This window comes from Culex quinquefasciatus, chromosome 2 (genome assembly GCF_015732765.1).
Source record: "Culex quinquefasciatus strain JHB chromosome 2, VPISU_Cqui_1.0_pri_paternal, whole genome shotgun sequence".
Lineage (NCBI taxonomy): Eukaryota > Metazoa > Arthropoda > Insecta > Diptera > Culicidae > Culex > Culex quinquefasciatus.
In genome coordinates, this window is record NC_051862.1 from 46,671,497 (window position 1) to 46,686,975 (window position 15,479).

General features: G+C 47.8%; 1 protein-coding gene across 1 annotated transcript; it reads right to left on the minus strand.

Moving 5' to 3' along the window:
- Positions 1-5,620: 5,620 nt before the first annotated feature.
- On the minus strand, positions 5,621-15,244 carry LOC119765986. Its single transcript, XM_038250299.1, has 3 exons — positions 14,487-15,244; positions 10,653-14,331; positions 5,621-7,471 (listed from the first exon to the last, which is right to left on the minus strand). The coding sequence occupies exons 1-3, from the start codon at positions 15,242-15,244 to the stop codon at positions 5,621-5,623; spliced, it is 6,288 nt and encodes a 2,095-aa protein (XP_038106227.1).
- Between the last annotated feature and the right edge of the window lie 235 nt (positions 15,245-15,479).

Here is a 15,479-nt window from a genome sequence, read left to right on the forward strand (position 1 = left end):
TCTGTTTCGAACAAAATGGACTCTCAAAAATGTTTTTAATTAACTGTAGGAACATGCTTCACCAGTTCAATCATATTTGGAATTCAATTCAAATATTGAAATCCTCAATTAGACCTCCTAGACCCACCTTCATATATACCTATCGACTCAGAATCAAATTCTGAGCAAATGTCTGTGTTTGTGGTGGGATGTTGATCAAAAAATTGTCACTCGATTATCTTGACATTGGCTAAACCGATTTTGATCCGTTCGATCCGTCTAGTGGTCCCATAAGTCGCTATTAAAAATTATGCAGTTTAGTCAAGTACTTCAAAAGTTATGCTTAGAAAACGATTTTAACAAAAGTCCAGAAGATTGTAAAAAGGGTGGTTTTTGTAAGAAAACCCGTCATGCTATACATTTTCAGAAAGGTATTTAAAAGACCTTTCCAACGCGTCCAAGAAATTGAAGATCTGACAATCCTATCAAAAGCACTTAAGTGTTATTTACGCATTTTTTGGAGGCTGGATCTCTGATATTTTGATGAAAACGTTGTCCGGTTCTCTCATTCGACCTATCGTTGGATAGGTATTCAAAAGAGCATTTTAACGCGTCCAAAACATTAAAGATCTGATAACCCTATCAAAAGTTATAAGCACTTAAGTATTATTTACGCACTTTTTGGAGGCCGGATCTCAGATATTTTGATGAAAATTTTAAAAGTATTTAAAAGAGCTTTCCAACGCGTCCAAGAAATTGAAGATCTGACAACCCTATCAAAAGTTTTAAGCACTTAAGTGTTATTTACGCACTTTTTGGATTTTGAATAGTACCCTTTAAATGTGAGGAAGGCGCCAACCACCTAAGGGTGGATTAAGTAACGTTTCAATTTAAAATTTCTTTTACAGTCTTTCTTAATTTTTGGAATAGTTAACAGATGACATCATAAAATCATAAAAAAATCGGCAATTGAATGTCATGATTCGCTTTTACCTTTTGTGATGCAATTCTTGTGATCTTTCGACCGACACCAATTTTTCACGATTATACCAAGTTTTTTTTTTAAATTATCAATTAAAAAAAGGCAATATTTTACTGCTCTGGATAAAATTGTTTTTAAATGCAGTTTTTTAAAGCACTACTTTTCCTAGTGAAGCAGCAAGATAATGTCCGAATAAAGGTCTTAAAAATAGTAGGTTCGACAGAAAAGGTGCACTTGGCATGTTATTGACAAATTATCATGAAAGTGTTCCAAATTTGTGGGTGTTCCGAACTTATCAGACGAAAAATTTCATGGATGAATATTAAAGGGTTCCAGCAGCTTTAGTAAAACAAAAAACCCGGCCAACGCTGCGAAAGAAGTGATCCTCAGAAACACGTGCACTTTGAAGTTTTCAAAAATATTGAGATAAATAACGGGCCGAATGGTATTTCTTGAAAAAAAAATGTATGAAGGATTTCTCCTTGTACATATTGGATGCAATTTGTAGATGTTATGCAAGAGCGATGAACTGCCCTAATTGACAATTTGAATTGAATGTGACAAATATCATCTCTGCTTCTAAAGGAAAAATTGTAAGAAGAATTGTACAGATTTTAAATGTTTGAAAATCTTATGATTTCAAGTGTTTCGTGGATCTGTAAAGGGCTGATAAAGTGGTGACAGTATTGAAAAAAATCTAAACAAATTTTACTTAAAAATGAGCTCAAGTCGAGTCTTCTTTCTAATGTAGAGTGACAACGAGGATTTCACAGATTTTATCAGGAATATCTCATAAGAATTCTAATGAAAGGGATCTGTGAAGGTCAAAAGGTGAGCAATTTATAGGTGCACAAAATAACGTTCGTAACTCGATCTGCCCCAAAATGCATGAGCATTTAATTTTGAAATTAAATTTACTTTATCTTTTTTTATTTGTCTGACAAATAAATAGTCAGTTTTTTTAAACATATATTTTGAAAAACAATAAAACCAGGACCATCAAGAAAATTACTTCATCCCATCTGAAAACAGCTCATTTTCCGATAACAAGCCAAGAAACAAGTAACAATTTACCCAAGTTAGTACCCTTGGCTCAGTGCGTTTCGTGTGAACCCGTCGCTCAGTCAGCCGGCCGGCAAGTCATAAACGCGCGTATCCCTTCAACGCACTCTGCGAAACGCAGTGCAACCAACCAATCATCATCTTGCCGAAGTGCATGTAACAAGACCAAGCGCATAAGCATAAATGCAGCGTTGAACGTTGCAGCAATTGCACTCCGACTCTGGGTGGTTTAACCGTAGGTGGTGCTATTTTGGTCAAGTTGATAATATTCATCATGTGAACTAAAACATTTAGACATAAAGTTGTTGTGATGAAAATATAATTTAGATTTAAAAAAATAAAATTAAGAAACTTGACGGTTCATGCCCTTCCATGGGTTCGTCACAGTTGTTGAATTAATATTTTAAAGCTATCATCGTCAATGTTGCTTTCGGGGCAAATTGTCAGACGATTGCTGGAACAACTTTTTAGTGGGATCTCACGCCAAACCCTTTGAAAAACTGTAGAAATGCACACGATTTGAACTATACCAAACTAAAATTAAAACTTCAAGACAATTATGCATATCTTGAGACGTAATCTGCACCCAAAAGAGCAACCAGTTGACAACTGCCAAGATATTGCCCAAAGTCACGCCACCGGCCGGTCACGACGACGGACACGCAACTTTCGTCCGAAAACCGCAAAGAGTAGTACAAACCGTGTGTCGTGACCTGACCCGGCACGGTGTACGGTGAATATTTCATATGTCTCGCGGATACACGGTATTTTGTGTTACAATGTTGCAAAAATTGGCTCTGCCATCGTCGGTCGGATGGATGTTTGGTTAATGGTGATAGATGACAGTCGTTTCGGCGAGCGATTTGTTGACCTGTCTTGGGAAGTGTAATCAGGCTGAAATTGGTTACAAATTTGAGCGCAAGATTGGTTCGTAATTTGTTTGTTTAATTTTGCAACAGAATGTTCCAGATTCAACTCCGTCGGCGGAAAACCTCAACCTCAGCTTAATAATAGCTCTTATTTTAATTAGGTGGGCGTATTTGCAGGTTCTCCCCTGGTTTTTTTTCTCTGTCTCTCAACCCCATTCTTAATTTACATTCATCAGATGGATGTACCTTGTACCCTGTTTTATCAACCCGGCCATGCAAATCTCATTTGCATCAAGTGCATATTAATTAAGTTAACGTTTGCTCCGTGTCGGTCTCTTCAGAATCTGACATGTTACTTTGTTACTTTTCATTCATGCTGGTAAACATTATGTTTAATATGATGTGGGACGAGGTGGGCTGACAAGCAATGGAATTATGGTTGGGTTTGTTTTTTGTAGCAACCTCAAATAAGTAAGATAAACAATTTTAATTCAAATTTGTTGTTGAAAAAATGATTTCCTGCAAACTTTGCGTTCCCATTGAAAAAAGTGTTTAAGCCATCTCTTTGTTACATGTCTTTTTCAATTCTATTTTAATTTTATTACGCTTGAATTCATGCTTGAAATTTTTAAAAGCCGTCAACTTTTCATTGTTTTTTTTGTCTTTTTTCAATTAATAAGTTGACGCCGTCATGCTAACTAACATCGCTTTTTGACGTTCCGAGAAAAACGCGTTTCAATGTTTGACATTGAATAAACAAAAACGAGCGCACGCAATGTAAACAGTAAGAAACACGTTTTGTTTGAAAATTTCAGGCAGATTGGTGAGGTCCAAACGTCGTCCCATACAAAGGGGTATGCTCTGTTCGTGGACTCGCTTTTAAGTCTCATTCAATCAGTCTTTTATTTGTAGTACCAATGTTTGAGAAACTAATTGTGAAATTGTCTGATCTATTCTAAAAAAATATTTGTCAAATTTTGGGATCAAGACTAACTTTTCATATATTTGAAAGTATGCTTTTCCAAATGGTTGATGTTGAAGCAATTTTATTTGATTTTTTTTCAACTTAATGAAAACTATACAGTGAAACCTCTTTTTACGCGATGCGTTACGTCTTTTTTTTTTTTTTTAAAAAACTTCATCCCGGTACGAGAATCGAACTCACGACCTCTGGATTGGAAACCCAGCACGCCGCTAGTCGAAACCCATCCCCTACCGGTCAGTATTCCCAGTGAGCATATTTACTAGGGTGGGTACGTTTTTCAAAAAGTTCTCGGATCAAGTTTTAGTATGGTTCCCCTTGTAGGGCATGCCCATAGGGACTTTCATGCCAAATATCAGCTCATTTGGTTGTAAACTGGCTGCGCGCATCAGGGTTAAAGTTTACATGGGAATTACTATGGGAAATTGGAACTTTTTGTTCAAACGCTCCTACAGGTCTGGGAAAATCACGCGCCAACTTCTGGTATGGTCAAACCTATGGGGAATGGTCTGGAGAACACTTTTCCCGAAGAGAGCATATGGATTTGTTGTCCCTAGACCTGGCGCATCGGCAAACAATCCGATGTCTCCGGGATCAACGGTTTTCCCTCAAAAAGCATCAAATTTTCCTTAGCATGCTATGGAAGCTTGAAGAACACCGCGACGCCATATGTCAGACAGCTACCACGTGGTTGAAATATTTGCAAAAAAATAAAAATTTGCTATGCAAAGATTTTGAATTTCACTAAATAATATCAGGATTACTCGAAATGATCATTTTCTAGTTAAAAGAAGGTTTGCAATTAAATATTCCAGCCGTTTCTCACCCACAGGAATCGAACCCATCACCTTCCGCTTGCAAGGCGAAACCCGTAACCTCACGGCCACGGAAGCTCGGCCAACTTTACTAGTTTTACTAATTTTTCGATTTCTCTGGAACGACGCAACATTTTTGCAATCTTATAAAAGCAATTTGTTGGTGTTGTTCAGATCTACAAAACGCCTTTTAAAGCTTGAAAAAAATATTGTATGGATTTAGAGAAATCGACGAAATAAAAAGCGTAACGCCTCCGCGTAAAAAGAGATTTCTCTGTATTACCAGAAATGGACAATTATGGACATTTAAAAAAATGAAAAACTGAATTTTTTGTCATCTAAAATTAAACTTTCAATTGAAAATTTGATTGAAAATTTAAAACCGAAGGAAAAAACAAGCAAAATTTCTGTTTAAAAACCCCTTGTTGAGGGAGATTTTCGGGTTCTTTTCAGCGACAAACACCGTTAGTTTTAAGTGTTAGGATAGCTAAAAGCTGTAATTATTTCATTAGGTTTAGGTACAATTATAATTCAACTCCTACTTACATCGGTCACCCTAGTTCAGCACTAATTTCAACAATCTCGACCGAGAATCTACCGGATTTGCGGGCAACTATAATGGTAAGTATTTTTCTTGTTTTCAACAGGTCTTAGTTTTAATTTTGTGAACTTACGCTACTGCAAATAACCTCAAATTATTTCTTTTTCAGGGTTTTCCAACCAACGGAGCGGGCAGCGTTCGAGGTCACCTGTTTGGTGCGTGTTTTAGGATTAATTTAAGAAATTTAACTAATTTTGAACTACTCACTTATTACTCAGCAGAAAAGATCTGTTTTATAACTCTTCTCCCGTTCGCAATCTAATTAAATTGCCTTTTTCGCACTAATGCACCACCTTTCACCAGGACACTTTCTCGCAACTTAATTCTTGTTTACGTTTTGTTTACCTTCGCGCACTTCGCTTGGCGTTTCGTCCCACAAACGTCACTGTCTGCCCGAGAAGTACTTTTACGGCGGTGACTGTACCTCGACCGACCTTTACACACTCGATCCCGCGGGGGGCTTCTTGTGCGTGACATTTTCTGCGCCGCGTCGGAACAGTTCCCCGACCCGTTAAGCTGGTCCGAAACTTCCGGTTCAGGCTTACACCCTTCCAGATCCAAGCGCGCAAGTTTTGCAACCGGTCGTCGTATGAAACCGTCCGCCGTCTGCACCACCGCATCTCGTACTCTCCCATCTCGTCCAGGGCTGACCTCCACTACCCGTCCTCTGATCCAGCCGTTCCGTACCTTCTCCTCCACCACGATCACCAAGTCGCCTACCTCGATCGGCATTGCCTCCTCCAGCCACTTCGTTCTGCGAGCAATCGTCGGGAGATACTCGCGGATCCAACGCCGCCAGAACTGATCCAGCATCGCTTGGCAAAGCTGCCAATCTCCTCTGCATGCCAGCTTCGGTTCCATCGACGTCTTCGGGGACTGAACCACTCCGCGTGAGCTCAGTAGTAGAAAGTGGTTTGGCGTCAGAGCCTCTTGCTGTTCCGACTGCAGTGGGATGAACGTAAGCGGCCTTGAGTTAACGATGCTCTCTGCTTCCACCAGCAGAGTCGCCAAAGTCTCCTCGTTTGGGATCCTGGAGGTGTACATCGCTGCCAACGCCGTCTTCACCGACCTCACTAACCGCTCCCAAGCGCCTCCCATGTGGGGCGCAGCTGGCGGGTTGAAAATCCATCGCGTGTTGGTGTTGGTGAACGTTTCCGCCAGTTGGCCGTCCAGCTTGTTCATCTCCAGTCGCAGCTCGTTGTTCGCTCCTACGAAGTTCGTTCCCCGGTCGGTCCGTATCTCCGCCGGCGCTCCTCTGCGTCCGATGAACCGCCGAATTGCTTGCTTGCAGGACTCGGTTGTCAGCGTGTGCACCACCTCGAGATGCACGGCACGGGTAGTGAGGCACGTGAACAATGCGATCCACCTCTTGGGCGTGCTGCGATTCACTCGTACGGCGATTGGTCCGAAGTAATCGATACCGGTGCAGGAAAACGGCCGCTCGAAGGCCTGCAGCCTCGCTGCAGGGAGTGGGGCCATGCGTGGGATAGCCAAAGTTTTCCCTTCCATCGCTCGCTTCAGCTTGCACAGTGGACACTTCTTTGGAATTTTTCGCACCTCCGTACGCAGCATGGATACGAAAAATCGCTGTCTCACTTCGTTCACGACCGTTTCGCCGTTGGAGTGAAGAAACTTCCGATGGTACCAAAACAGCAGCACGTTCGTCACCTGATGGCCTTTCGGTAGGATAATCGGAAACCGAGTGTCGTGCGACGCAAACGTAGCTTCGGAAATCCGAGAATCCGACCGAATCACTCCCGCTTCGTCCATGAACGGCGACAGCTTCCGGATCAGACTGGTTCGCTCCAGCTCCACCTGACGTCTCGGCGTCCGCTTTCCGCGCGCTACGGACAAGGTGGCCACCTCGTCTGGATACGCTTCACTCTGCACTGTCCGGAAGATCGTCGTCTCCGCCACCAACAGTTCCTCCTGCGTTAGCAGTCCCTTCGTTAGCGGTTGCTTCCGGTAGTTCTCTACGAAGTTCTGCTTGTAACGGAGAGCGTACGCCACCGCCCGCAGCAGCCGCGTCCAGTCAGAGAAGCGTTGCCAGTCGATTGTCAGCTTAGTCACCGCTTCGCTGTGGACCAGATAGGCACGCAACTCTTCCTCCGTCGTCTCCTCTGTGGGATTCACGTCCATGGGCCACTCGATTTCCCGCGACTGGATGAAGAAACGTCCGTACTGTGTGGGCCCGCATAGCGCCCCCCTGTCTATGGATCTCAATATGTGTGCAGGGACATCAACCCCCTGCCTCCGCACGTCAACACACACAGCTGTCAGCGCACGGCAGCACAGCCAGTCCCTCGGCAGCGGTCGAACAGTCTGGTGGCGTCTCGGCCACACTGGAGATCCCGACACGTGGGAATCTCAGTCTCCACAATGGCGAATCCTGCCAGGAGAAAAATTTCTTTTCTGGTGTAATCTTGTGTTTTTTTTCTCGACATCCCCTCAGCGCGGTTGCAGGTGAGTTAAAAAGAAGGCGGTGACGCATTCTTGTGGTGTGAAAAGTTCTGTTGTTAGAATGTGGTCAAGAAGAAGGGAAAGTGACGAGGAGACAGAAGTCAAAAAAATTGAACTGCGTGAGAGGGAGAAAGAAATGACAGGTCGGCAGGGGTATCAGATTTTCAATATCTGTACTTTTTGTGGTTTGTCTGCAAACAAAATCATTTGTTCTCAATAATATTCTTTTGTTTTTGAGAATGTTAGGTTTTTGTTTCGCACGATTTTTAAGGGAGTTATGAACAAAATGTTTCTTCTTTTTTTTGTAATTAAAGCACCTGGTTGCTGAATACAGAAGAAAATTACAAAAATTAAATGGGTGTGAAAGGACCATAAGGAAGTGGTCGAAGGAAACTGTTTGACGTTGTGAAAGAGGAGATGGCTTGTAGATATTCACTGGAAAGTTTGAGGTGAAGGCAAGGGTGAAGGGGCTTGTGAATGTCCACTTATGCCTGGCGTAAATATGGCTTGGCTTGTAGAATTGGAGGCTTGTGAATATCTTCAGTAAGGCCTGTGGGGGAAGGATTCGTGAATGTTTACGTAACAACTTGCGAGAAGACAACAACGGCTTGTGAGCTCTCACTGAAAGGCCCTTCCGGCTTGTGAACTCGCTGAATAGGCCGCAACAATTCAACAACGGCTTGTGAGCTCTCACTGAAAGGCCCTTCCGGCTTGTGAACTCGCTGAATAGGCCGCAACGATTCAACAACGGCTTGTGAGCTCTCACTGAAAGGCCCTTCCGGCTTGTGAACTCACTGAATAGGCCGCAACGATTCAACAACGGCTTGTGAGCTCTCACTGAAAGGCCCTTCTGGCTTGTGAACTCACTGAATAGGCCGCAACGATTCAACAACGGCTTGTGAGCTCTCACTGAAAGGCCCTTCCGGCTTGTGAACTCGCTGAATAGGCCGCATCGATTCAACAACGGCTTGTGAGCTCTCACTGAAAGGCCCTTCCGGCTTGTGAACTCACTGAATAGGCCGCAACGATTCAACAACGGCTTGTGAGCTCTCACTGAAAGGCCCTTCCGGCTTGTGAACTCGCTGAATAGGCCGCAACGATTCAACAACGGCTTGTGAGCTCTCACTGAAAGGCCCTTCCGGCTTGTGAACTCGCTGAATAGGCCGCATCGATTCAACAACGGCTTGTGAGCTCTCACTGAAAGGCCCTTCCGGCTTGTGAACTCACTGAATAGGCCGCAACGATTCAACAACGGCTTGTGAGCTCTCACTGAAAGGCCCTTCCGGCTTGTGAACTCGCTGAATAGGCCGCAACGATTCAACAACGGCTTGTGAGCTCTCACTGAAAGGCCCTCCCGGCTTGTGAACTCACTGAATAGGCCGCAACGATTCAACAACGGCTTGTGAGCTCTCACTGAAAGGCCCTTCCGGCTTGTGAACTCGCTGAATAGGCCGCAACAATTCAACAACGGCTTGTGAGCTCTCACTGAAAGGCCCTTCCGGCTTGTGAACTCACTGAATAGGCCGCAACGATTCAACAACGGCTTGTGAGCTCTCACTGAAAGGCCCTTCCGGCTTGTGAACTCGCTGAATAGGCCGCAACGATTCAACAACGGCTTGTGAGCTCTCACTGAAAGACCCTCCCGGCTTGTGAACTCACTGAATAGGCCGCAACGATTCAACAACGGCTTGTGAGCTCTCACTGAAAGGCCCTTCCGGCTTGTGAACTCGCTGAATAGGCCGCAACGATTCAACAACGGCTTGTGAGCTCTCACTGAAAGGCCCTTCCGGCTTGTGAACTCGCTGAATAGGCCGCAACGACTGGTGAACACTCACTGAAAGGCCTGTCTGGCTTGTGAGCACAACGGAAGACATCAACGGCTTGTGATCTCTCACTGAAAGGCCCTTCTGGCTTGTGAAATAACTAAAGGGCGCAACGACTGGTGAACACACACTGAAAGGAAATGCCTGGTAAAGGTAAGAAAAAAAAATTAAAATGAAAAGAGTGGAGAGATACATTCATAAAAATGTGTATGGCACCATAGCGAACAAGTGAAAAAAATGAGAGAAGAAAAAAATGGTTTTGTAAAAATGTGTTAGGAAATACATCAGAAGAAAGGATAATCGATAAAAATCTAAAAAAATAATAATTCGCGAGCAGCGTCTTCCTCTTTCATTGGACGGTCGTCGAGGCTTGTGCATCGTGGTGGCTACAAGGGTGTCGGCAACAAATTAGCGTCTCCATAATGATTTAAAGATTATATCCTTGTCCTGGTAGCAGACTTAGCTGAATCGTTACGCTGTCCGCTTTGTAAGCGGATGATCATGGGTTCGATTCCCATCTGCTCCAACCTTCCATCGGATTGGGAAGTAAAACGTCGGTCCCGGCCTCGGTTGTTGTTAGGCCGTTAAGTCATTCCAGGTGTGGGAGTCATCTTCCTGCTATAAAGACAAACAACACACCAAACCAAGCCTGCTCCGGTGGCATCGCTGGCGGCGGTTGCACTCGCAATTCAAAGGTCGTCAGTTCGAACCCTGGGGGTGGAAGGTTCCTTGGAGCAGAAAGAGGTTTGGGTGCCCTCCCCATTCAAGCCTTCGGACTCCTAGGTTCGAGCAGAAACTTGCAATAAAGACCACAGAAGACCTGGGGGTCGTGAATGTGGTGGTTTGTATTTGATCCTTATCCTGATTCTAAAGCTTAAAGGAGAGTGCATGTCAGTTTTTTAGCAAGTAGGTCCCCTCAAATGAGAAGCACCAGCGTTGCTGTATTTTTTTCTAGAGAAGGGGGAAGATGTGTGGGCCCGCATAGCGCCCCCCTGTCTATGGATCTCAATATGTGTGCAGGGACATCAACCCCCTGCCTCCGCACGTCAACACACACAGCTGTCAGCGCACGGCAGCACAGCCAGTCCCTCGGCAGCGGTCGAACAGTCTGGTGGCGTCTCGGCCACACTGGAGATCCCGACACGTGGGAATCTCAGTCTCCACACGTACCACGGGTAATCCGGCGAGAAACTTGGACCCCTCGGGCCCCACTTCGTGGCCAGGTCCGCTGGATTCAGTTTTCCAGGACAGTGGCGCCACTCCGCGGCGTCCGACTTCGACAGGATCTCACCTACCCGACACGCCACGAACTGCCGGTAGTTCCGATGGTCCGAGTTGATCCAGGTCAGCACCGTTCTCGAGTCGGTCCACATCACGGTCTTGTCAATCTTCAGGCTGTGGCCATTCGTGATCGACTTCCGCAACCGTACTCCGATAACCGCACCGTTCAGTTCCAATCGGGGTATAGACAATGTCTTGAGTGGAGCCACTTTAGCTTTTCCCCCGATCAGCGCTACTTGAATCGTCCCGTCAAAGTACACCGCGCGAAAGTACGCTACGCACGAGTAGGCTTCCTCGCTGGCGTCACAGAAAACGTGCAGCTGGAGCGACACAATGTCAGCGATCGAGTACTTTGAGAAGTAGCAGCGGGGAATGCGCACCTCGCTCAGATGCTTGAACATAGCAATCCACCGCATCCAGCGCTCCTTCAGCTTGTCCGGAATCTTCTGGTCCCACTCGGTCTTCGCTCGCCACACCTCTTGGATCAGGATTTTGCCGTGGATGATGAAAAAGCAAAGCAATCCCGCCGGGTCAAAGAGCGACATTACGATCCGCAGCGCTTGCCGTTTCGTAGGAAGATCGGCATCGAACGTTAGCGTCATCGTGAAGGTGAAGACGTCTTCGTCCGGCTTCCAGTACATTCCCAGCACTCGCTCCATCGGGTCATTCTTGTCCAACTGCATGCACTTCTCGAGAGCAGGATCGTTCTCCCCGACCCGTGCGAGAACCTCCTTGGAGTTTGACAGCCAGTTCCGGAGATCAAAGCCGTCTAGAGAGTGTACGTGCTTCACTTCCAACGCCAGCTTCGTCGCCTCTCCCACCGAATCGGCACTGTCCAGGTAGTCATCCACGTAGTGCTTTCGGATGATGGCTTCCGCAGCTTCGGGGTAGTCGTGCGCGTGCTCCTCTGCATTCCGGTTCTTGACGAACTGCGTCGAGCATGGCGAACATGTGGCCCCGAACGTCGCGACGTCCATCAAGTAGACTTCTGGTTCCTTCGTTGAGTCGTCACGCCACAGCAGACGTTGAGCGTGCCGGTCTTCCTTCCGAATCTTGACTTGGTGAAACATCTCCTTGATATCGGCGCAAAGTGCCACTCGCTTCTCCCGAAAACCGAACAGCACGTGCAGAAGGGTCTTCAAAAGATCCGGGCCTTTGAGCAGCATCGTGTTCAGCGAGACTCCGTCCACTTTGGCGGCAGCATCGCAGAAAATGCGGACCTTCGACGGCTTCTTCGGGTTCAGCGCGACACCTAGCGGTAGGTACCATGTGCGCCGAGGGTCAGCTTCTTCCAGTTCTGCCGGGGTGGCCTTGTGGATGTACCCCTTTTCCTGGTACTCGGACAGCTGCCTCACGACACTCTCGCCAATCACCGGATCCTTCTGGATTCGTCGTTCCAAGCACTGCAGTCGACGCTTCGCCATAGGATAGCTGTCGGGAAACTCGAAGCAGTCGTACTTCCACAGCAGCCCCGTTTCGAATCGCTGGCCGACCCGCTTCGTCGTTTCTTGCAGGATCTTGTTCGCTCTCTGGACTTCATCAGATTCCGGACCTGCTGTCGCTTCCACACCCAAGCTTTCAACCGAGAAGAACTCCTTCACCAGTTCGTGCAGCGTTTGGTCGTCCTGGCATTCGCACACGTGAAAACTGTGTACGCGTCCAGCAGTATGGTCCTGCTTACCGTACACTGTCCACCCGAGTCGGGATCGCGCCGCAATCGGTTCTCCAGGCTGTCCTTCTCGGACCTTCAGCATCGCCGTGACGTGAGCGTTGTCATTCCCAATGAGAATGCGTGGAGCAGCGTTAGCGTAGTCCTTCACCGGCAGGCCTTGCAGATGTGGAAACGTCTTAGCCAGTTCTGCGTACCGCAAAGACTGTCGTGGCAGATCCAGCTTCTTCACCGTCCGCACGTCGTTAAGCGCAAACCTGGCCTCGTCTTCGCTACCGGAAATCTCCAGCGCGATCCGCTGAGACTCCGATTCGGTGCGCTTCACGTTCGCCGTCCACTGTAAGCACAGCGGAAGCACCTCACCGTCGACGCCGAGCTCCTTGGCGATCTCCTCGTCCACCATCGTCCTCGACGATCCGTCATCCAAGAATGCGAAAGCTGACACCGTACGGTTGTTCCCGTGCAGCTCTACTGGGATGATTCGGAACAGCGCCGTCTTCCCGGCGTAGTGATGGTTGGTAATCGCGTTCGCTCCTGACACCTTCGGTTCGTTCTTCTCCCGCTTCTGCTCAGCGCGCTTCGACTCCGTGGCTCCCGACTTCTGCTTAAAGTGCAGCAGAGTATGATGCTGCTGTTGGCACCCGTCAATGTCGCATTTGTCGCTGCTTCGACACGGCTTCTTCCCGTGAACACCTAGACAATTGCCACACAGTCTGTATTCGTCGACTATCCTCCGACGTTCTTCCAGCGTCTTCTTCCCGAACTCGGCGCAATCCTTAACGCGGTGTTTGGGGTCCTTGCAGACGAAGCACGCCGGCGCCGCTTTCTTCTCCGTAACCTCCTTGACTGGCGTCCGTGACACGTCTTCGGAGGAGTGCGCGCCGCAGAAGTTCTTGTCCTTGCTGCTCTTGTCCAGTTTCGCAACCCGCGCCTGCTGTTGTTGCTGCTTGGACCCATAGCTAAGCGTTACGTCCGAGGCTGCCTTCACCAACGCTGACATGTAGCACGCAAACGTCGTCAGGTTCACCTGGCTGCAACGCTCCTTGTACAGCGACCAATCCAGCTTCGCGTTCGCAGGCAGCTTCTCCACCAGCTCGAACAGCAGCATCGGGTTGTTCAGGTGTGCCTCGTGTCCTCCAGCTTCCAGATGATCGCAGAGCAGCTGAACCGCCAACCCGAAATCGATGTAGGTCTCAAGCCGGTCCGGCTTTGGCGCTGGCGCGTTGTGCACCTTCTGCAGCAACGAGTGAATCAGCATCTCCGGCCGTCCAAAAAGCATCTCCAACGTGGCCATAGCGTGCGGCACTCCCGCCGGATGAAGCAAGCGTCCTTGCACCCTTTCGTACGCGTAGCCTCGAACATACTTCTGCAACCTGGCCAAATTCTCTGCATCCGAAAACCCGCACGCGTTCGTCGTGTTGACGTACGCGCTTATGAACAGCGGCCAGTCCTCAGGATTTCCCGTGAACACGGGCAGCTCCTTCGAGATCACCTGCCTGGCAGTGAGCTGTTGCGGAGTCGGTCCGTAGTAGTCCGGTGTGTCATCGTTGCCGTCCACCTGGCTTCTATCTGCCCGTGGCGGTTCTTGCAAACCCGGAAGCTTCGTAAACGACTGCGGTCGCCCCCCTGTTGTCTGCCCTCCTCCAGTCCCAGTGTGCGTCTGCGTAGTTCCTCCTGCTGACTGCTGCGGACCCGGTTGAGTTTGCGATTGCCCTCCTGGATTCATCTGCTGACCGTTCCCTTGAACACTACTCGCACTCACTTCCGAATTCAACACTGGTTGTCTTGACAGAAGACTCTGGATCAGACTAGTGGGGGTTGGGGTTTCCCGTTCGCGGGAGTCGGAGAAGACTTAATTGGACTTGGAGAAGATTCCGCGATATTTGTGCCCGGTGCAAATGGCTTTTGAGTGGCATGCTTCGAAACTATAGTCTCTGAGACTCTCCCAATAAAACCTCCTAACGTAGACTGCGCTACTGTGTCGTTCAGGGAAATCCCGTCTAACGCCCTATCTAAAACGGTTCGGTTTCCACCGGCCGGTTGTCCCACCTGACCAGCGACTGTTCCAGATGTCGTCGGGTTCCCCGCTTGTTGACCAGTTCCAGCTGAAGTCTTCGTCGGTCTCAAAAGCGTCGAGCTCATTACCTCCTGATTCTGCTGCCACCTCTTCACCTTGCTGCGCGAACTTTGCTCCGAAGCCACGCTTCGGCCATCGCCGTCATCATCTCCGATTTCCAACTCCTCGAGCAGTCGGAACGTCTCTTCGAGCGCCTCAGTTTCGACCTGTAGCTTCAACGCCGCTAGTTCCGCTTCCTGCACCTGCTTCTTGGCAGCCATCTCCGCGTCTCGCTGCTTGCTCTCCAGCTCCAGGCGTTGTAGCGCAAGCTTTTTCTGCTCCTCCAGCTTTTGGATCTTCAGCTGAGCCAATCTGGTTCGTGCGCCGACGCCGGACTGCACCGAACTTGCCTTGGAACCCGCCTTCGATCCCGCTTTCGACCCCGCCTTGGAACTCTTGGCCTTGCCATCGTGTTTCTTGCCGGGTTCTTCCACTGGTGGCTGGGGTCTTGGTGTCGGCCTCTGGCATGGAGGGCAGTAGAACGACCGACTATGCGCCGCGATGCTATCGTTGACGCCGACGCACTCGTAGTGCATCCACGACCCGCAGACACAGCAGCTCACCATCCGGTCCGTGTTTGGAAAAGTGCACAGCATGCAGTCCATCCTTCCTATCGGACGATCTTTTAGATTTGTTGAGGGAGATTTTCGGGTTCTTTTCAGCGACAAACACCGTTAGTTTTAAGTGTTAGGATAGCTAAAAGCTGTAATTATTTCATTAGGTTTAGGTACAATTATAATTCAACTCCTACTTACATCGGTCACCCTAGTTCAGCACTAATTTCAACAATCTCGACCGAGAATCTACCGGATTTGCGGGCAACTATAATGGTAAGTATTT

Coding starts and splice junctions, on each gene's coding strand:
- LOC119765986 (XM_038250299.1), bottom strand. CDS start 15,244: ATGGACTGCATGCTGTGCACTTTTCCAAACACGGACCGGATGGTGAGC. Junction 14,332..14,486: donor GACACAGTAGCGCAGTCTAC/GTTAGGAGGTTT, acceptor AACCCCCACTAG/TCTGATCCAGAGTCTTCTGT. Junction 7,472..10,652: donor CCGCTGCCGAGGGACTGGCT/GTGCTGCCGTGC, acceptor GGGCCCACACAG/TACGGACGTTTCTTCATCCA.